Consider the following 21,832-nt stretch of genomic DNA (forward strand, 5'->3'; position numbering starts at 1 on the left):
CTGTATCATGACTGAGACTGTTTTATTCTAATTTTCTGTTTTGTAAGGCAGGATGCCCTGTCTACATTCCTTTACAGACTAAGAATGGACATTTATTAACAAGTACTTGGGCGGACAGCCCAAAACTCTAGACTCCTGGCCTGGGACTGTATGACAGAGAGGGCCAGTGACCCCTGTTTGTGTTTACTGTACTTCTACAGACACATGGTGGTGTGATAGGGACATTCACTTTCTCAGGTTCACGCCAAGGTCAGGCCAGAACACAGACCAAATTTGTTTTCTCCATGTAATCTGCTTAGACTGAAGCCCAAAGAGGGCCTCCAAGTTCACTAATTGTGAGTGTATTTTGAAGGATTCAAGATTCACAAAGTAAACAGAAAGGGTAGAGAAGGACTTTCTTAGTCCTTACGTAATTTCACGTGCTCATGTCACGTGTGGCAGATATGGTGGGTCCAGGGGAGGTGCCTCAAGGAACTGAGATGACAACGGTGGGATGTCTCGCCCCAGGATGTTGCCTCCAGCAACTCAGACACAGACTTAGTACTAAAGTGAGGACCTGAGATGAATCTGTTGCTTAGAGGCTGGGTTGGTCAACTGAGCCTATGCAGGCCCCTTCTTCTGGTAGGTTTGCCTCTCTAGACCCTCTTGCTCGTCCCCAGCAGCCAGTGCGATCCCCAGGGATGCAGAAACGTGGCGGTGGGGTGGAATCCCTATGTCAGATGCCCCATTCACATGTATTTAAGAAAATCTGGAGATACCGCAATGCCAGGACTTCATATTTTGGACCATGCTCAGCAGCCTGGCTCACCTGTCCTGTGACAGCCATCAGGCTTGTTCTAACAGTACCCTGCATGTAAACAATGAGACTTTGTACTGTCAATGATTTTACATGAAAGGCGGACCTTTTGCTGATGAGCAGCAGTTGATCAGGCAGAAAGAATGAAAACGGAAAACGAATTCCACTCACAAGGACCTTTACGTTAAACTAAAGCAACTCAGGTAAAAAGGGAACCCATCCATTATGGTTTATAATGGATAAACATCCATTTCTTCTCTGTTCCTTCTTTGCTTGCATTACTGAAATACAGAAATAAAGGGAAAAAAAATGATGGATGGATTTTGGAAGACTCAGAGTTCAACTCAGGATGGATGTGATCCCAACATTTCAGATTCTTATCTCATCGTAATTGGAATAGCTGAACCTCTCTTGTCTGCAAAATTAGGCAAGACATCCTGTGAGAATGGGCTCTTTTTCACAGCAGTTTAGTCCCCAGACACATAAAGAATGAAAACAAGAAATGGAACAGAACATTTTTACTTTTGAATAATGGCTTCATTTGGGCAGTTTAGAACAAAACTTCACTGGAAGAGTTGAGGAGGAAGTTCTTGCTGCCAGGATGCCCATCCCTAGACACATTCTTCCACAGAACACATAAATATTTCACTAATTTATCTAAGAAACTCCCATTTTGTACAAGAGAAAAAACAGAAGGGAAGAAAGTACACGTGGGCAGTGGATACACTGTCCATCCTTCTATCCTGAAGAAATCATTCAACCAAGTCAATGTGCCCTGCTAGATCCACCTTTGCTCTTGCAGTGAACTCTTTCTTTGTCTCCTCTGGCTTTTCAAGACGAGCAGGAGAGGGCTGGGTGGCTTCCTCCAGCAGCAGAATTTCGGGTCCAGAGCAATTACAGCATTAACCTGAAATGTCTCGGTTTTAAATCTCCCCGAGGTTCAACACAGAGGGAGATGAATTCCCAGAAGACCCAGTATCTCCACTGTTTATAGAGGGAGATTGAGGATTTTAGGTTTGTAGCTGGTGCCTCATTTTAATGCCCAATGTTAGGTGGGATGAAGGCCCAGCCTTAGTCCATATACTATGTTAGCGCAAACCTGAGAGAAAAGTTGCTTCCCTCCCCATATCTTGCCACAGGCAATCTCTCTTGCCACGCCATGCTTCTCTGTCTTTACATTTATATCTGGCTACTGCTTTGTTTGCTTGTTTGTTTTTAAATTCAGAAGACCGTAAAATACAAGTATTGCTGAATTATCCTTGTGTTCCTGTCCTTCATCTGGTTCATTTGCAGGAGGGAATAATGATCTGTCACCAAGGTAAATTCATTACCCGGCAGATAATGCCACAGTGTTTCTGCTGCCCATTTCACAGTAAGACATTCTTTTTCAATGATGTTGCATCTCTGTTCTCGTGGGAACAGTTTACGGCTGACATAGCAATAGTAGTAATAACAACTTACATTTATATTGCACACAGGATGATCTTTACTTTTCTGTCCTTCTAACAGTGGACGGCTCCCAGTCCAACTGCGAACGCATCCTTCATGGCCATGACAGACAGAAATCTGGACTCACTATTACTGGGCCGCCTCATTCCTCAGCCGTTTGCTCCAGCTGTCGTATCCTTACCAGCCCCTTTTATTATTGCTTTAAATTGAGCTGTGGGCCACTACTACACCATTGCTCTAAGCCTTTCCTCACAAGAATCTGTGGGGTTCCCCTCCTGCCTCAAAACCAGGGCCACATCAGCCCATCAAGCTGCTGTCCATCCTCTTCCCGTCCTCCTGTGGCTCCAGCTATGCCATGCTCTGCAGTGCCACAAAATTGGCTCCCTCTGCATGGCGTGGGGGACACGGCTGGCTCTCTGCGTTCTGCTACTGGAAATTTCCTGAAAGAGAACTCCCTGATTTTTAAGGACTTTGAGGAATATAACATGTGGGAAAACTGCAGGTGGTCTGAACTGCAAAGCTGGTCAGGTGGGGACACCCCCCAAACACCAGCAGGTTTTCAGATGGGGATGCAGCTGTCAAAGAGCCTTCTGTTTTAAGAGTAAGAAACCAAAGAAGAAAAATAACAAGGACAGAGGTCTAGATTATTTGCAAGTGAGTGTTACAAGTAACCCTCCCTTGCGCTCCTGGGAGAAGAAATGCCAGAAAAGGGTTTGTCCCACCATGGTCTGACCGACGGTGCTGACATCCTCGTGCCTGATCCTGCACCCCGGCTCACTTCAGCAGACACTGCACCCCAAAGCATCACCCCTCGCTCTGTCACTTGGTGGGACACAGCTGGGGTGACATGGCAGTGAGCCCTCGGTAGGGCAAAGGTCAGAGAGGAGAAAAATGTTCTGATCCCCTGGAGCAGCCCTGTCGTTCTCTCATGCCTCCTCTTTTGCCGGTGGCAGGAGCACAGTGCTCGCTCCTCGTGCCGGAGTGGGACTTGCAGCAGATCCCCCTGCTTCAAGTAGGAGTGAAGGAGGGTGGGAGGTAATGATTAGAGACACTCAAAAAATCATTACATTAATTGAATCTTATGAAAATGGAAAACAATGGCAGCGTGTAATAATAAAAACCCACTGTAACAAGGTACATCTCTTGTTTACTAGTACAGTGCTTCACTGACTACAGATTTACTCTGGGGCACAGTGGGAAACTTTTCTCCTTTAAATTTAATCAGCCCTTTTTTGCCCATTTTTTTTTTTTTTCTTTCAGAGAAAAATACCGGCTATCAGATCTGTGTTTCCCATCCACTCCTAAGACTCCTGAGCGCAGTGCCTGGAGGTGATGGTGTGAACTCACTCAAGAATGCAAAGGCATTTTATAAATCATTTGGTTTCAGCAGGAGGGGGAGAAAGGGAGAAGGCAGAGGGATGATATAGTTTACAGCACATACTCGGCAGTAACTCCCAACTGTCAAACTTCAGCATTTTCTTCGGTTGCAACAGCGGTTAACAAAAAAATGTTAAGACAGCAGACACGAAATGCACATAGTGAGCAGCACCTTTAATCAACTGGTACCTTTCTACCACCCCACCACCAAAATCTATCCGGACACTATCACGACCCAGGAAAAAAAAAAAAGTTGTATAACTGAAGCTACGGCACTGATGGGAGAAAAAGGAGCAGAAACTAATAACATGAGCTGCTGTAAACAAGTTGTGGCGCCCTTTGTGTGCAAGATAACAATAGCAGAGTTGAAGGAGTGTGTTTACAAGCATGGCTCACTCGCCTCACCTTCCTCCTGCCCCCTTTCGCCACCCTCACTACTCGCTCCTGGGAAAATATTTGCAAACCATTGCAAATAAAAGTCTCCTTCTTACTTTCCAAGAAACGGATCTGGTAATTTTCCATTTCGCTCACACTACGGCCAGGCTTCAGAGGGGATTTTAGTCTTGCTGCTCCGTGAGACTGACCCTAAACTTTCTTTCCATTTCCTATCTAGCAACTCCTCTAGCTAAAAAGTAGTGCCTGCAATTAAAAAATAGTATCTGATTAGCTACAGAAGTAATGAGCTTTTTCTAGGAGCCTGGTCTCACCAAAGGGCCCTCCCTTGACAACAGCACCAGTCCAGCACGCAGCTTTGAGGAGCCGTGTGTTGCTCATCATGTGAACCTCTGCCTATGTACACAACTTCGTATTTACAAAATGAAGGCTAGCTGGAAAGCACCTGATTAACCCATGAATCTGCAGCACACGCAGACATATAGATTTTTTTTCTGAGTGTGAAAACCAAATATGAGTATGAAGGTTGGAATCCATTTGAATGAAAATCACCTTGTACCTGTAAAACCAGGTATGATTCATCCAGGCACTACACCACAGGCAGAAACCAGAGGAAGGTGTGATATAACGATGTACATTTTCGTAGTGTGTGTATATATATATATACACACAGACATATATATTTGGAAAGGCCTAGAGTCAACAGAATATGTCTTGTGTCGGTCAGAAAGTCAGAACAGAAGAACAAGAGTGCAAGCGAGAAAGCACGATCCCTTATCACAGCTCTCGGCGGTGGCATTCACGGCCAAATGAACCATGCTCTGGCTGAAGCAGCAGAGGTTGAGGTGCTGACGGTTCCAGACACAGTGAAGGATAAGTGTGTAAGTACGAGGAAAAATAGGGGGTTTTATGAAGGTCCAGGCTGGCTAGGACTCAAATTGTGGGGAATTTCTGATGCTCCAGGTGGGCTTGTTGAGCGGAAGAACGATGGCTACCACCCAACACTCCACCTCCAGCTCATCTGCAGAGCACAGCTCCCAGCACACATTTGTCATTCCCAGTGGTCTGACCCCAAAGGGCAAGATTTTGGCCAGGGATTGCTTCCCATCGCGTGAGTGCAGCGGTAAGTCAGGCTGGATTTTGCTGTTGCTGTCTCAGCGTGGAAGGTTCCCCGCTCACTCCACCGGCCGACTGGCACCGCTGCAAAGAGACGCCACCTAAATAGATGTGAAGTAATGAATACTTCGGATATGCGACTGATTTCAGAATGTGCTTTTATCCACAGGCCCTGTATTTATAGTTCAAGCCTTTTCAATTAATACGCACACCCTACAAGAATTAAACTGCTAATTATCACATTTTCCTGTGGTTCACAGAACTTTCATCAGATCTAGTAAATGAAATCACGAGTTCAGCAGAAGAAGCTTTACTGCGCCAAATTATGTCAAGGGTATATCATGTTGATAATAAAAGATCACTTGGTTGGAAGCCTAACCTAGAAGGTTGGGGAGGCGTAAAAAGTTCACATTTTGGATCACTCTGCTCTGGTGTGGGCGTTTTGTGTTTTTTCTCTTGGTTATTGTGGAAGGCAATTTTCCTGCAAGTAAAATTTTCCCTTTGTCTTACATTACAGGCATTAGGAAATTCTTACATCAAAAGACACATAGATAGGTTTGGGGTTTTGTTCTGCAAGTTAGGCCTCGGCATCACATTCTCTTCCCATTAATAAACTCCCCTCTCTACAGGACAGAAAATTTAAACGATGCCTATACCACAAATAAACTTATTTCCCTAAGTGCCCAACTTCTTGGTGGGCAAGCATGGTGTTCAAAAGCATCCTGCAGGCTGTGGCAAAAAAAGCCTCGTCCCCGCAGAGGGAGGGAGGGAAAGTCACCAAAGTCACCTCACCGCGGCATGGGAGCTTCCGAAGAGGGGGCTCCCAGCCAGCCCGTGTGCAGGCTGCCATTTAGATGGCCCTTGCTGTTATCTTGTGGATAAAAACACACGGAAAAGAGCGGAATGGAGCAAAAGAACAAAAATACATCTTGAAATGACTTAGAATAATCGCAGCTGTATTTATGCACCTTACCCACTGGAAAGGTTCATCGCCTTTTTCCTGTACACACATATGGAGAAATAAAAATATATACCCTAGCCGCATTTTTATTTCTCCTTTTCCTTGCAGTATTCAGCCACTCCAAGTGTAATGAACATTTCATGTCTTTCAAGCACTGCTTTGTCATGCTATAAGCATTCATTTCATGCTTTGAATATTTCCTGTCACACTCGCCTTGCATGAATTTTTGGTGGGAATGCTTTGCTCGTGAAGGTTAATGGTTAGCAGCAGTGAAAACCTAAGTCCTTTGTCAGTCCCCACGTCTCAAACATGGCAGGTCTCTCCACGCGGTCCCAGCAGCGCTGACCCTGACTGACGACCACGATATTGCCCGACTGATGGTCAACACCCTTTGCTGTCGCAATCGCAGGGTCCCCTCAAGAGACTGCCAGCTACTGATAAGCAAGCTCAATCCTGAGCCTAGCAGAGGACCTGCTCAATCCTGGAAACAGTGTGACGGTGCCTCACAATCTGGTCCACAAAATCATTTGACTTTGAGCGCGAATCTCAATGAAAAGATGGTAATACGGGAAAAAATGGTGTTTTCTTTCCTAGTTATTCAGATGCTTCTCATGACAATCTGAGAAACACAACTGCATGCTGCAAAGTTTCAATTCTAGACTATTATGATTAAAATACTGTATTTCCAGTTCTTGTTGGAATCTACCCATAATGAGATAAGATGAAAAAATGCAAGACTAAATCACACATCAGTTAAATTTATAACCAGGCATATCTGCTTTTGTTTCCTTGGGAAACGCTGACTCTCAGAGCTGCCCACACACGCTCTCTCCCAGGGGGTGATGAAACACAGGCTGGACCTCATCAGACCTTTGTCACCTGATGGGTCCTGTTGGAGTCAACAGCTGATTCTGTCCAACCCACAGGAAGGCAGGAGAGCAGCCTCACCAGTGCCCCCCTGCCCAGCCAGAGCTTTCAAGCCTGGACAACGTTCCCATTGCTGTTCCCGGTAACCAACGTGATCTGTAAGGGTGCAAATCCGTTCAGAATTTGGTCCTGGCAAGTTACAAAGGTGCAAACAAGCTGACATCACCAGGAGCTTTGACTTTGGTGCCAGCAATGAGATTCCTTATTGAAAATGCTAAGGGCTTTTTCTTTTTCTTAAAGCTTTTTTTCTGAAGCGAAGTTAATTTTAGATTAGTCCCTCAGGCTGTGATAACTCCTCAGCGTTGCTCTGTAAACAAGAGAGGAGAGTCTTCTCGCATTTATAAGACTGGGATGCAAATGATCCCATGAACAAGAACACTAATAGAAGCTGCCGTTACTGTATTACCCTGATTGCAACTGTAACTGAAAGAAAACTTTTTCTGCAAGGTTCGGTTACCTGCTGCGAATGAGGTTTTTTGGAATGCTTGTTACCAAAGATGATGTACTTTCTAACAGCACCAGTTTCAGCATCATATGTTCAGAGAACGGTTCATGCTCGTGCCCTCCCCAGGTGGGAATTAAGGGGATTTCGGTGGGAATCCAAGGACCGCTGACCCTACAGACACCTCCCGTCCTGCTGCACTTGCAGCACCTCCTTGGTGAGTTCGCTGGAAAGCTGGTTGACATCAAGTTCACCCAGAGCCAAGAGGCCGGGAAGCAGCTGGACCCACCTGAAGCGGTGGAGATGGGGTCAGGTATGGCCCGAAAGGGAGGGATGGCCTTGGAAGACAGCCTGGTTTTGCTAGTTTTGGCTGTCAAAGGAACTGGAGGTCTCTCAGCTACCATTTAACTTAGGGTAGTAGAGCGGTGGGAAGAACCACAAAGAACGTTTAATGTTTTATGCCCGTCTCAGCTCAAGAGGAAGGTTTGAACAGTGAAATCTGCATCCAAGAAGAGCGTCCAACCCTTGGGCCAGACAGGCCCCGATTCCACTGGCTGCACGATGCAAGAACACCAGGTTTTTGGACCAGAAAGGGGCTGGATGCTGCAGCCTGGTAGTTAAGGCAGAGAGGTCATTCCACAAGCCGCTTTTGTATTTTACCAGGTTGCACATGGTCCCTCCTGCCTTGCAGCCCCAGCTGTATCGCACCTGCCACAACCAGCCTCGCCCAGAGAAGAAGAAAAAGAAACTTCTCTTTCTGTACATCCCCACTATCGCCTTCTCCTCCCCCAACAGCCTGAGGACCAGAATTTCCTCCTTTATGTTTTTAGGCACGGAAAAGTAAGCATTTACTTCTACATTTTTTTAAAGGTTTAATGCTCAAGTCCAGCCCTACTTAAGCAAAGAATTCACAGATGATATTTACAAGTCCAGTGTAATTACTGCAGGGTTGAAAAACGAGTTCTGTGAGTTACGGTACATCATTGTTTTTCTTTTTTTTTTTTTTAATGTTACAAAGAACAATGTGCCTTTCATTTCCTGCAGTGCTGTTAAGGTACTTGTAGCTCAAAGCAGCAAGAATACATTAAAACTAAAAAGCATTTGGTTTGGGCACTAAACATTTTTATTTTTTAGATAAATGCCTCTCCCTCTACAGAAATTGTTTGAGCAATGAATTTGGCACACATTTGTAATCAGCTGTAATAACGACTGCTGCCTTGCTCACTTGAAATGAGAGAATTTACCAACTTCTTTAAAAAGAATGTGCCACTCTCCAATTAAAACAGTGTGCTACCAACTCGGGGTTATCGAATCGCAAGGCCACAGGCTCGAGAGGCATCAGCTGTCTGTAGAAAATGACACAGCGTTCTCCTGCTTTACCCAGCTCGCTCCGTGTGCACCTTTACGCTGCAGTTATTAATCTACCTTTACGCTGCAGTTATTAATTCGCCAGCACCACCACATCAAACACAAACATCGCCCGGTGCATGTCTGACATCCAGTTACCGACAGCAGTAACGCAGCGCGGTACCACAATTATTAACCAGTTTGTGCCTTAAACTCCTGCTGGAGCGGAGCAGGATGCGACTTCTCATATTCACCGAATCTCTGAAAGTTAAAATCACAGGTATGCCCACTTTGCAGAGAAAAAAGCTGGAAAGTTTTCCTACAAAAGTTGAAAATAATCCCACTTACAACAACAAAAAAAATCGATCTGATAGTCGTTTCCATGACTGAAAGTGAGAATAAAAGCCCTAGAGAGAGTCCCCAGCAATGCTGAGCCGGGAATTCAGTTGTTCCTGATCCCCAGGCATGCAGTCACTTCACTACATCAGACAAGCCATTTTGTCATCCTCAGTTCAATGAAAACTAGTTTGTTTATAAAATACAACACAAAACCAGTGCATTTAACAAGCTTTTAAAATCAATAACCTTTTCTTTTCTTTTCTTTTTTTCTTTTTTTTTTTTTTTTTATTGGGTGAATTGCAAAATCACTTTGTGGTGCCAACTGAAATGAAGCTTTTACATACCATTAGGCAACTACAAAAGTGGGGAATTTTCCACACGGGTGTTCCACCCAGCTGGTCAGACAAAAAAACCTCATTTGAGCAAAATATCAGGACATCAGAACACACTCCTGCCTTTCAAAGGAAGTTGCTGGTCTCTTTCATCATCCCTCCTGTAAAAATTTCCTCACCCACACAACAAACAGACAAATTCTGGGTTCTCTTCCTCTCCCCAAGAAGCTCTTTTTTACATGCTAAGGGACCTGAGAGACAACAGCAGCATGCACACCAGTGGGTTCCACATCAGCTTTACCCCCCGTTCCAGGACAAGACATCTGGACCTTGGACCATGTACCCACGGACAAGCCCTGTCTCGTCTACATGTTCGCTCTGCATGACCATCGTGCTGGATATCTCTCTCTAGAAAAAAATAAAATTAAATGCTTGATATTTCTGTAAATTTTTGCAGTGGTGATCAGGTAAGTGACTGCCTGAAAACTATCGTGGCTTAATGAAGGGTGAAGGCAAGGCCAGAGTTGGTGTTAAAGCCACCACTGCGAGTAGAAGATGTCACCATCTTCTCTGTCCGAAGATTCTGCTCCAGAAATGCAACTGTAAAGCCCCCTAAACAAAAGGAGTGTCTCTAAAAATGAGAAACTTTTTTTCCCTGTGAACTTCACTTTAACGAAGGTTAGACATACAGGCTTTCCAAAATAACACATACAATTTAGAATGATAAATTAAAATCTGTAGTAGGAGGCCTTCTTTGTCAGGGCTGTATAGTTGACCCTTTTGAACCTACATTACTCAAGGTATGCAAAATATATGTGTATAATAAATAGCTCTAGAATTTATGGAGTGGAACAGAAAGGATATTAACAGGCAAGTAGAGAGGCTGTATAACCCTCACAAGGCCTTTAAAGATTTATTTTTTTAAAATGAAGGAATGCATGCATGTAAAAGGTAGTACTTAATCGATACACTTCTTTGTGCCTTCCAGAAACACATGCAAAACGATTCCAAATCTGCCCTCAATCTGGTCACTCTGCTGTTAGCATCAGTGGGAGTAAGATTATTCACCATACTATTTTTCTTTGATAAGAAAATAAAAAAAATATATAAATAAATTCCTCTCTGTGTGGGCTCATTCCCACTCTCAGTAAAATCAATTACGAGACTGCTATTGACTCCGGCGGGATTTGGATCAGGCCCTGTGGAAGTGGGTCTACAGCAAGTGTAGAACAACGCGGTTAATATGATTTATTGTGTCCGTTCCTGTGCGTGCAGTTTTTCATTTTCCGAAGCCTGCAGTTTTGCTTTCATCCTCACGTTCGGTAGATAAGAGCTGCAGATCTGTGTTGATCTACACCCTGGGTACACGGGGGGTGTGTGTGCCCAGAATGAGCTCAGCGTCTGCCCGGGGGGAGCAACCCCCGTAGGGCCAACAGACTGTGGGAGACGCATTTGTAAAGCAAATCTCCCACACAGGCACTGCAAAAGGTGCTGTGATCGCTGAGGCTTCTGCTGCGGTGGGGAAAAACACCCTTTAGCAAAACTGAGAAAAAGAAAAATCTTTTTTCCTGTTTGTTTAATTAAAAAAAAAAAAAAAGTACCTTTTGCAGGGCACCGGTAAAGTTCCAAGAATTCACTAAAAGCTTGTTTTACAAGGAAGACTCACAGATATTTCATTTCACTAGGCTCTTACAGATTTTACATTATTTAACACTGATATTGCTGCTTTTCAGGGCGGTTGTTGAGTAACAGCCTTCCTTCAGACTGCAGGCTAAGAAGAACTGTGGTTTAAGAGCTGCGAAAGAATATTATCTAAACATGAAATAATAACATGCTTGGTGCCTAATACATTCTAAATTAAAATATGATTTAATAAACATCGGCAACATATTCCCCACAAAAAAAAAAAAACCCACCACAAAACCAAACAGAATTGGCAGAACAAAAATCACAGTTTAGTCAGTTCTTCTCTTAACCTTGCAATCCTTTGGCTACGAATTACAATTTCTGTGAACAGGATTGATAAGGGAAATTAGGCACTGTCTTTCAGAAACAACAGAAATGTTTTAAGCCGGTATGTTTAGAGATGAGCGGCACAAAATCTATCAAAATATGAAACCTTTCATATTTCAATGGGAGGAAAAGACGGAAACCCCAAAAGCCAAAACCTTACCAGCCCAATGAGCTGTATGTTCTATGTCCTGCCAATATATGCTCAGATTTTAAAGCTTTCTATGTACTCAAACTCTTCTTCTTCCCTTAATTCTATATGCCATTTAAAATTTGAATGCAGTGTGGATGTGAACGTAGTCCTTCAACCTCACCCCCACCTGCAGCTTGTTTGGTTCCTAATAAAGTCCCCAAAACACCCCCTGACCACACGTACATCTGTGGGGACAAGCTGCAAAGATCTGAGACAAAACCAGGTAGTTGCTCTGCGAAAGGGCAATCACAGCTGTATTATTATAGGTACGATATTACTAAATGAGATGGATTTAAATGTGCCAGAAATGGTGGCAGGTTGTAGAGACACAAACCTTTCACACAAGTTATTTTCTGTGTATGCACAGCAGACCCCACTACAGCAGATCCCCCATCTACATTTAGGTATTTTTTTAAAAAAATCTGGTTATGGATTAAAAAAAGTTAAGAAAAACTATTAATAATAATCATTTTCGCTTTGGAAGACATTATTTCTAAGTCCTAAACATAAGTAGTAAAACAAAACTCAGCTGCCAATGGGCCAAGAAAAATTGCTGAGGTCTACCTTACTTAAACATAAAAAGGAAGAGAAGTTGTTCCTCTATACATTTCCTTAGCCTTTCACATCCAGTCCCTACAGAAATGCCCTATTATTGAACGATCTTTTTCCAGGCTGCTTTACAACGCCAGCCAACGATTCAGCAGAAGCTGTTGCTTCTACTTTAAAACTGTCCCAGTTCAAACAATATTAGTGTTCCCAAAAGTCACGGTCCTGCTGCTGCTTCCAAATAAGCTCAAGCTGCTGCCACCTGAAACAATGTACAGAGAATAAGGAACAAGAAGCTCCAGTTGAGCCTCCCTGCCCTGCTCACCCGTAGTATCTGCAACCTTCAGCAGAGTTTTTCTTGCAATAGAGAACGGGTCTGCAGAAACATATTTCAAAGCAACCATTTTATTTGGCGGGACTACCCGAGATCCTGCGCTCTAAAATGATGCCTGGGAAGTTTGGTACTTCAGGGCGGCGTGTGAGAGCATCGATAAACAAAATGAAGTTAAAAGCAGATAGATAAAAATGAAAGCGATGAAGCACACACCCCTAGAGCGTCGTGACTCATGGCCTGGGGACTGAAAGCCTTTGCTATGGAGGAATAAGGATAAGGGTTGCATACAGCAGGCTTTTTAATGGCATCTCCCTAATTCAAATTATTTTTAAAGGGAAAAAAGGTCTCTCTCCAGGACTGGAGAAAAAAAACGCTGCCTTAGATGAGTGAAACAGTAGCATTTTAACTATGAGAAGAGTACAAAACCTATTTGCATCTATCCCATGTCAATTATTCTGAATAATCTTTTAATATTAGACATAGGGAGAAAAAAAAATCCTTATAAATATGGGCTGGTTTAACATCCCAAAGCGGGAGCAGCAGGTAAGAACTTACCATTTTCTGGCTGGTCCTTAATATCAGCTTCACTTGGCTGGCTGGGACTTTCAGATTGACTTGAATCTGAAAAACATAAAATACAGCCAAAAATTACAGGGTCTGCTGTGGAAAATAGATGAGAGGCGCCAGACTTCCTCCAAAGGCTGAGAGTACAAACTAAGGACAGGAGTGTTGCACTAGGACATGATAATGTGAAAGTCCCGTGCCCAGGTAATATTTTTGCTAGGAAAAAAGAAAAAAATGTAAAAAAGGGAATCTTGTTTACAGCACTACCCAGAGTGCTTGGTGTGTGTGGTAGCACAAATTAAGCTTTGAGAATCCTTCTTTTTAGAAGAAGGCATATTTAAACTACTCTCCTACATGGTTTTTATAATGCAGCCTCTGTGTTGTATACAAACCAGAGCCTTAATCCAACACATAGTAAAGTCTCAAAAACATATTTGCAAGCAGGCATATAAAGGTAACTAAGCAACACTACAAAGTCGTGGGGATTGTTGTCTACACATTTCTGGAACAAAATCTGCAAAACTGAGAGAAGAGCTGATTTTTGTCATACTTTACTTTTGCAGCAGTTACAGTACTACAAGTTCACTGAAAACTGCGGCGTTGTGCCCGATTTGCAGTGGTATAACTGAGACCAGATACTGGATGAAATGCTTTAGAACTTGTCCAAATAGCGGGCCCTACAAACTCCCAGTTAACCCTCTCCAACGAACACCATTTATCTGCCTAAAACAATAAAATGACCTATAAAAGCATATGTGTCAATATGAGTGTTTAGCACTTTTACACATTACTATCTCTACTTCATGTGAAGACGATTGCTCTTTCCTTCAAAAATTATTCTCAGTAAAAGCTTTAGTCAAATCGTATTTTCCTTCTGAATTACTTCTATCACTATGAATTAGGAAAAAAAAGCCCCTGTACCTATGTGACAAAACATCACCAAAAAAAAATCCTTTAGATTACTGTTTTTGCAATTAATACAGATAGAAAAAGATTATTCCCCGCCCCCCCCCCCCAATTGTTCTGTAATCTATCGATCCCACAAAAAAAAAGTTTTGCCGTGAAACAAAATTTAGGAAATGAAACCACTTGGTACTGCATCAAACGCCCCCCCAATTGTGGCCAACCTGGTTTCTGACTCCACCTTGACTTTGCAGAGTTCAGAATGAGCTGTCTGAAATTTGACCACATTTCAGTGAGGAGTCAATGCAAGATCAAAAGGTCATGACACTTAACTGTGATTAAATTGAAAATCTTACTTCTATTGCAACAGAGTGATAACACCACCCCTTCTTTTTCTTTGAGGTATTAATAGCGCTGGAAGAAGCAGTACTACTAGTGACCTTGGGTCAAGCAATGCTAATTTATTGCTTTAAAAAGGTTCCTTGCTTTTAAGCAAATGAAGATTTTAATTACCACAGAGCGCTATAAAGAAAATGCCTATTTTAAATATTCAATTTTTTTTTTTTTACCTGCTGACTGTATGCATTAGGTATCATTCAGAAGCTTAGAGGACAATCTTGTATAAATTAAAAACTACAGGTAAAAAAAAGTGCTCACAAAACAAATGTTGATAAATTTCAGAATATAAACATCCAGAATACTTAGCAAAGAAAGCTTAAATCCCGATGCTTCTATTTCAAATCAATGCCATTCTCCTAAAAAAGTGATACGTTTCCCAGTATGCCCAGAACCTGTTTCCTCTCTTTTATATTTATTATTTTTAATAATTTCTCCAATGAAGCTCAGTGCAAAAAATTATTCTCGCTTCTGCAATTTTCTTTTAAACATTGATCTTCTGGGTTACCTTTAACTGAAGCTCTTGTGAGTGGTAGCAGATAGACCACCGGGTAATACACACAGTGCTGTGATATTGCGGACACTGGATTTTGGCAAGAAGTTTCATGTTTCCGATACCACAAAGGTAGAAACAAAGGTAAAATATTAGGAATGTAAAATATTTAGTTAACATTCAAAGTCAATATTCGACGGATTTCATTTAACAGAGCTATTGCTTAGTTTTTAGTTGTTTTCTTTTCCCCCAGCCAGCCACGGCTCGATCAGCCTTTGGGCTTTTAGGTTTAACGTAGGGTCAGAATTCCGCAAAAAAATGTATAGATTTGAAAAAGTGAACTGAAGAAACATGGGGCAGAAAGCACGTTTTCCTTTCCAAATTTGACGGAAGCCGGCGAAGCTGCGGCTGGGGCTGGCACCTCACTCCCGAGCGGGAGCTGCTCCTGGATTTTGAGAAACAAAGTACTTTTGTTTGTGTTCGGGCACTGTTTTTCCAACACCAAAGCTGGTGGCACAAGAGAGACTCCACCGGCCGTCGGACATTTGTTTGCACACTGAATCTTAACTTTCTTCTTTTATTACCCTGCCTACTGCGATAACGTTTTTCCCCGATCCTGTTTTCCTGTAGCCCGTCCCTTCTGCTGAAATTAAATATTAATTTCTGAAAAAAGACAACAAAGGCTTTAAGCACTATTCTTCACAGGGCAATAAAATGCAGGACGAGGTAGAATTAAACCCAATCTACACCGCAGCAGAGCTCACGGGAGGCTACCGAAAACGTGCACTGGGCAAGCGTACGCTCAGCATTGTTATGCAAGGTGGCATCTTGTGGAAACCCCAGATAAGAAGACTGAGTTAAGGCACTTAGCCAAAATGTTTATATGCAGAATTTTGCTTCCCTGATTTTATTCAGATGCCGCAGATGAGCCGGTACATATAAATGTGCTGCCACATGGTTAAGGGATTGGCAAAATCAGAGCCGTTGTGTTTTACAGTCTTGCCTGGGACGAGAGAGTCTTGCTCAGCCTCCACCGCTCGCTCTCTGCTTTTTCAGCAGTTGGCAGGAACTCCTGTCGGGGCTTTTTTGTTGTTTTGCACATGGAAACTGAAAAATTCCAGTTTTCTGAACGTTCGGTGTTTTGCGGGCTCGGCTACAACGGGAGGGGGAATGTCTGTCCTGCTGAGTCAGTTCGCCAAACAGGTGACCAGAGGAATAAATTAATTTTTGCCCATACATAATTGATATAAATGGGAGATCGTTTTCATAAGCATTTGCATTAAATCAATACAATCACTTACTATAGAGCAGTTTCACAATTCATTTGATTTTCTCTTTTCTATATATTTGATAGCCACTCTGCAAAACAGTGTACACTTTATGCCTATTTTCTTTAGCAACAACACTGCCAGTTAAATTCTACCACCTGCAATAATTAGAGCCATTGGAAAACATACAAAACAAAATATACAGTAGATGCGAGCCCCTCTTGAATCCATGGCCCCCTGCGGCAACGAGTTTCATTGGTGCCTTAAGCTAAGGCTGGTAGGAAGCCAAAGAATCTGTATATTACAATAAAGTGCATGTTATTAAGGGGAGGATTTAAATGATTTCAGATGGAGTTGGAAATATTATAGTGAGGAACCACTATTAACATTGCTGATTTAAGGAAAAAAAAAAAATTAAAAAATCACCACGGAATCTAGTTTTATATTTAAGGAAGCTTAACCTTGAATAGCACAATGGGTTTTATTTGGGGGGCTTTTTTAGTTAAAGAAAAGTTAGTGGTTGGAATTGTTAACCCTGAACTAGCTGGAGTCAGTGCGAGCACGTACGCTGGAGTCAAGGATACTGGACAGGAGAAGCTCACGGGGATCTGGTATCAACCGTAATCATGGGGAAACAGGATAAAAACCATCTCACAGCTATTTTATTCTCTACTTCCAAGAAGCAAGTATGAATAAGAGATAAAGAAAAATACCAAAACCCAATAAAACAGCCTAGTTTTTCCCAAGCAGCAGTTCCTACTACATCTCAATTTTGTGTTCCTCTTTGAATCTGTTTCCCGAGTATATCCTACTGGTTACGCCCAAGCCCCAGGTTCGATCTCAAACCATAGACCAGGCTGAGTCCTCCAGCTCCAAGACAGAAGCTCTGGACTTTTCAATACGCAATAATTTTCTTGTTGAGCTCCAGCCGGGCTGCAGGACGGCTGCGTGGCAGCAGGGCTGGCGGCGCTGGAAGGGAACGCTCCATTGTTTGGAAAGAATAAAACCTTCCCAGGAAAGTCTGGCCCGTGGACAGGACCAATGTCAACAGACTGACAATGTTGTTCTCTTTTGCAGACTGTGACACAGACGGTGAAGAGTTGTTACGCTCCTCCACCAAAAAAAAGCCTCATTTGAGCATCATGGAGCTTCTCGGTGCTAAACCACTTCATGGCTACCTGACTTTGGAGAAACCAGACACTTTCTTGGGCGCTCGCCGTGTTTTCCAGGGCTGAATCCAGCCCGTGGTGGCCGTGACCTACATGGACCGTCCTCACTGTCTGTTGGTCTGCACAAACCGAATTAACGGGTGCCAATGTTATTTTTTACCTACGTTGAGCCCGATCCTCAGCTTGCAGCCAGCGCTAACTCGGACACAGAAACACACAAGTTAAATTCTACATTCGTATCATGTTTTTTTTTGGGGGGGATACGGTATAATAAACTGACATATTTTATTCAAGTTCCAGTGTCCTATTTGTAATAAAATATTTATATGGCTGGGTTGTGTTCATGCAATAAATTTTTCATCTATAATTTTGGGCATGGATTCTACCAAAGATTTATGCATGTTAAAAAAAAATAATTCTAAATCATGTTCCTTTATATACAGTCTTACGTGGTGAGCTTAAGGGATTTACAAACAGAAACAGCATCGGGACCGAGGCTTTTTTACAGTCACTTTCCCTTCATTATACATTATAATATAAACACATAGGGATCGCTCCATATATGCTACAATTATTATTTATGGCTATTTTGGTGGCTACTACTACTTCTTTTAAGAAAGGCCTGGTCCTCTGTTTAACTGCGGCCATCGCTTTCAAGTCAACTTTTATAGGGAGTTCAAATTGCTTCATTATCATAGACCTCACCGTTACACACACACACCCGCACCACATTTCAAGTTGTATTTCGTACCCCCCTGCACTGTACACCCCATCCTCACGAAAAAGGTTCTGCAGTGGCAAAATCCCTGTGGTGCCAGCCTGTTTTTTTTTTTTTTTTTAATAAGGCGAGGACTCTTAATTCCTGTACACTGGGAAAGAGATTATCTTTGATAATGGAAATGTAAATCAAAGCTTGCTGTTGTTTATTCCAGACAGACATTTGTGTGTTAAGTCTGTTTATCAGGCAACACTTTGTCTAAGCCAGGAAGTAGTCAGCCTTTGTAACGAGAAGTATGCAAATGATTTTCCCGTCAGCCCTTGCCGCTAAAACTTTTGTGGCAAAAACCCTCCTTGTTACTTCACCAGCAAGACGCTCCTAAGCTACCCCGGCAAGTAGACTAGCAACAAAACAGCGAGCTAGACTATGCCGATGAGTCTGAATGAGCCCAAACCATGTGCCCGCAGTCTGGTGCTGGGCATTGTGAGCAGACTTTGTGTCTTACATCTGTTTATCGGGCAACACTCTGTCTGCTGGGGCGGCTTTGTACCAAGGTGGGTGCAAACAAAGATCTCCACAACTCCCAGGCTAACTTTTTTTTTAGATTTTTTTGGACGAAGAAATTCCCCGGTTACTTTCCTGGTCGTGGGGAATAAGAACGTGAAACTTCGCCATGAGGCTGCGAGACCCTAAAGCTGTATCAAAATGGTTTCATTTTAAATCAACTTTCTTTGTTCTCACAAGCCCATAAATGATTTACTGCTATCGTGTGATAGCCTAGAATGTGGGGAATCTGTGTATTCCCATATTTGTTCCTTGATATTACAAACAAGTATTTGATTCACTTCTAACTGTTTGTTTTTAAAACAGTTTACAGCCTTTGATTCCTGCTTACTGATTCATTTCTGGAACATTTTCTATTTATTCCTTTGCAGTAGCAAACGTTAATTTTGACTTAATTCAAATTGTCATCAAAGGCTTCCTTAAGAAATCCCACAGCACAGATTTTATTTGTTATAATACAATATTCTTAAAGTAAACATCATGCGACTGTGTTTTTTTAATTCCAAGAGATACAAAAATCCGTTACCCAAAGGATTCAAACTGGTTCAGCCCTTTTTCCTAGACAAAATAAACACTTTAGGACTTTACTTGTTTGTATTCTCCTCAGTGGTGCTGTATGCATCACCAGCTAAAAACAAAGAAACTTTTAGCTGCTCAGACAAAATGCAGAAGCTCCCCAAACAACGAAGCGGGGGGGTGGGGAGGCATTCAGAAAGTCTGACAGTCCATTCAATATAGGGATGATGGCCATAATGCATCCAGGGTCCCCTTGCTAATTAAATATGCATTGGCACAGTTTTGATCGATGCAAGCCATGGATCAGATGACACACCTGCAAAATCTTGAGCCCAGAGCTCCCAGGAAAAGGAAAATACAGGCTGTCTCCTTATCTTTGTTTTCAAAGGCTCTCAATTTCTGTGCTTAGATATCTAATTTAATTCTCTCACCCCTCAGCAAACTGGATTAGGAAAGTCAATACCGCCATTGTGCATCGACAGGAACACACAGCTTTCCTTTTATTCAATTTAGCCATGACCTTTAGACAAAGATAATGACAACTGTCTAAAAGTAAGGTAAGGCCTGAAGGAAGACCCTGCGGCGGGGCCCCTCTCTTCCGCGGCTCCTCGGCCCGGGGACACCCCACCAGACACGGAGCAAATTCAGAAATCCATGTTCTCCCCAGATGGCAAGGACCAGTGTCCTGGCGGAGCGGGAAGGGCCGTGTCCCCCGACGGGCTGGGACACCTCGCTGGGGACGCGGGACGGCGGCCGGACCCTCGGGAGCCCTTTGCCGAGAGGTGGCAACGTCCTCAGAGGCCGAGATGCCAAGAAGAGGGACCGCACCGTCCTGTTTGTTCCTCTGGTTATTGAAGCAGTGAAACGGCCGGATCGGGCGAGTGTCGGCGGTGGCACTAATTTCTAATTTCTGGCTCTGATACTTGGGAGGAATCATAATCCTCGAGCTAAGGGCATGGCGAGCCGCACACAGGAGGAAGAACCAGCCTGCAGACTGTCCTGGAGCTGAGCTGAAGCCAATGACATTACTTTCCGATAGGTCTCGCATCAATATTTTTATCAGCCTTCCTACACCAGATAGCATCTTTCTGATACATCTGTAAGGAAAGGACAGGGAACACGCTCTAAGCTAACAAACAGCTACCAGACGCTAATCTGCTTTGGTACCTACAGATACAGGTTGGACCCAAATCGGTGATTTAGGCATATAAAAACTCATATTCATTGAGCAGCCCAGCTCCACAAAATGTTAGCTTCCCTGCTGCACAATGTTGAATTCTGCAGTATTTTTTTTAGCTGCATTTAAAAATATACTTGGCATTTCTAGCTGCGGACCAATATTTTTCTCATGTCTTTTTATACAGATTTGGAGGGAAAGATATTTGTAATGGAAAAAAATATGTGCAAAGTTGGATTGCTAAGTTTCTGTAATCTTGGGAAATAAAAAAAAAAAAAGCAGCCTATGTAAGAGCTACAAGAAACCATATGGATCAACAAGAGCTGCCCTCATATCCCTGGGAAATATAAATTAACCTACATTTCATCATCATAAACCCCAAAATAAAAAATCTAATTAGAGTCTCTACCCTCAGATTCACTTCTAGAAAATTTGCCTATCCCCCTCACAAAGTGATTTACAGTACTTACATCCATTTCTTCAGAGTGATTTAAATTTATTGAATCATTTCAATTTTTAGAGAGCCTCCATTTGGATCTGTATGGGTTTCTAGACATATGCAGTGCTCAGTTATTTAAAATTAATTGCAGTACAATAATTTTAAATTGCTTCGCACTATACGAATCTCAAGTGCTTTGAAATATTTGAACCATTCTATTTAGAAGCCATCAAACTTCTGAGCACATGCATCAAAGAGTTGTTTTAAAAGCCGAAGGGCCGCAGTGATGATCCCAAAGTGCAGGTGAGCACGGCTCTGGGCATGCTCAGTGCACGTGGATCTCAATTTATAGAACAATTCAACAAATTCTGCCCGAGTGTCAATCTTTAATTAACAAAACCAGATTCTGTCATAATTTCAAACCACTAAAAAATTTCTAAAACTAGAAAAGCACTGTTATAAAATAATGGCATACATTAAAACTATTATTACTTCTAATGTATATTTATAGAACACCCTTTTATCCTGGAAATTAAAACATCTTATTAACATTAAACTAAGCTTTACAATACCTCTGTGGGAAAGGTGAGCATAACTATGCCCACTTTACGCCGGGATGAAGGAGGCACATAGAGGTTAAGTGATTTACCTTCAGAAGCACAGTTACTAAAAGGAGCAAAAAGCACGGGGCTGATCTCTCAAGGCGCTGCTCTAGATAATAAAGTATCATTCCCACCAGCGCAGCCATTACAATGGCAATGGCACTGACCGCTTAGGAAGCCTTGAACTACATTATATAGAAAATTATAGTACTTGTTAGAGCGTACCCAAAGTCACCTACGAGTGTTATTTGCAGTCACTCTCAGCTTCTGTTTAGTTTGCCTTTTTTCTTGTTCTTATTAAGTATTTTGAAAACAATAAATAATTTCTACATTTCTCTCCGGAGTATTTTCTAACTCAGTTCAACAATAAAAGCACCAATATCTAGGATGACTAAATAGTTGGGTTTGCAATGCCTGACTTCAGGTATAAAGGCGAGTGAAGATGAAGAGCAGGACTAGTA

General features: G+C 42.5%; 1 protein-coding gene across 19 annotated transcripts in view; it reads right to left on the reverse strand.

Moving 5' to 3' along the window:
* The window catches only part of NFIA (nuclear factor I A), a 349,358-nt gene that overhangs the window by 102,279 nt on the left and 225,247 nt on the right, over positions 1-21,832 (reverse strand). For 17 of the 19 annotated variants that reach the window (XM_071810108.1, XM_071810112.1, XM_071810107.1 and 14 more), the window contains one exon: positions 13,118-13,183. The exons of the other annotated variants lie outside the window; for them this stretch is intronic. In XM_071810108.1, the coding sequence (XP_071666209.1) occupies positions 13,118-13,183 (66 nt within the window). The remainder of the gene's footprint in view (positions 1-13,117; positions 13,184-21,832) is intronic. 19 annotated transcript variants of the gene reach the window in all.

The sequence above is a fragment of the Patagioenas fasciata genome, chromosome 6 (genome assembly GCF_037038585.1).
Source record: "Patagioenas fasciata isolate bPatFas1 chromosome 6, bPatFas1.hap1, whole genome shotgun sequence".
NCBI lineage: Eukaryota > Metazoa > Chordata > Aves > Columbiformes > Columbidae > Patagioenas > Patagioenas fasciata.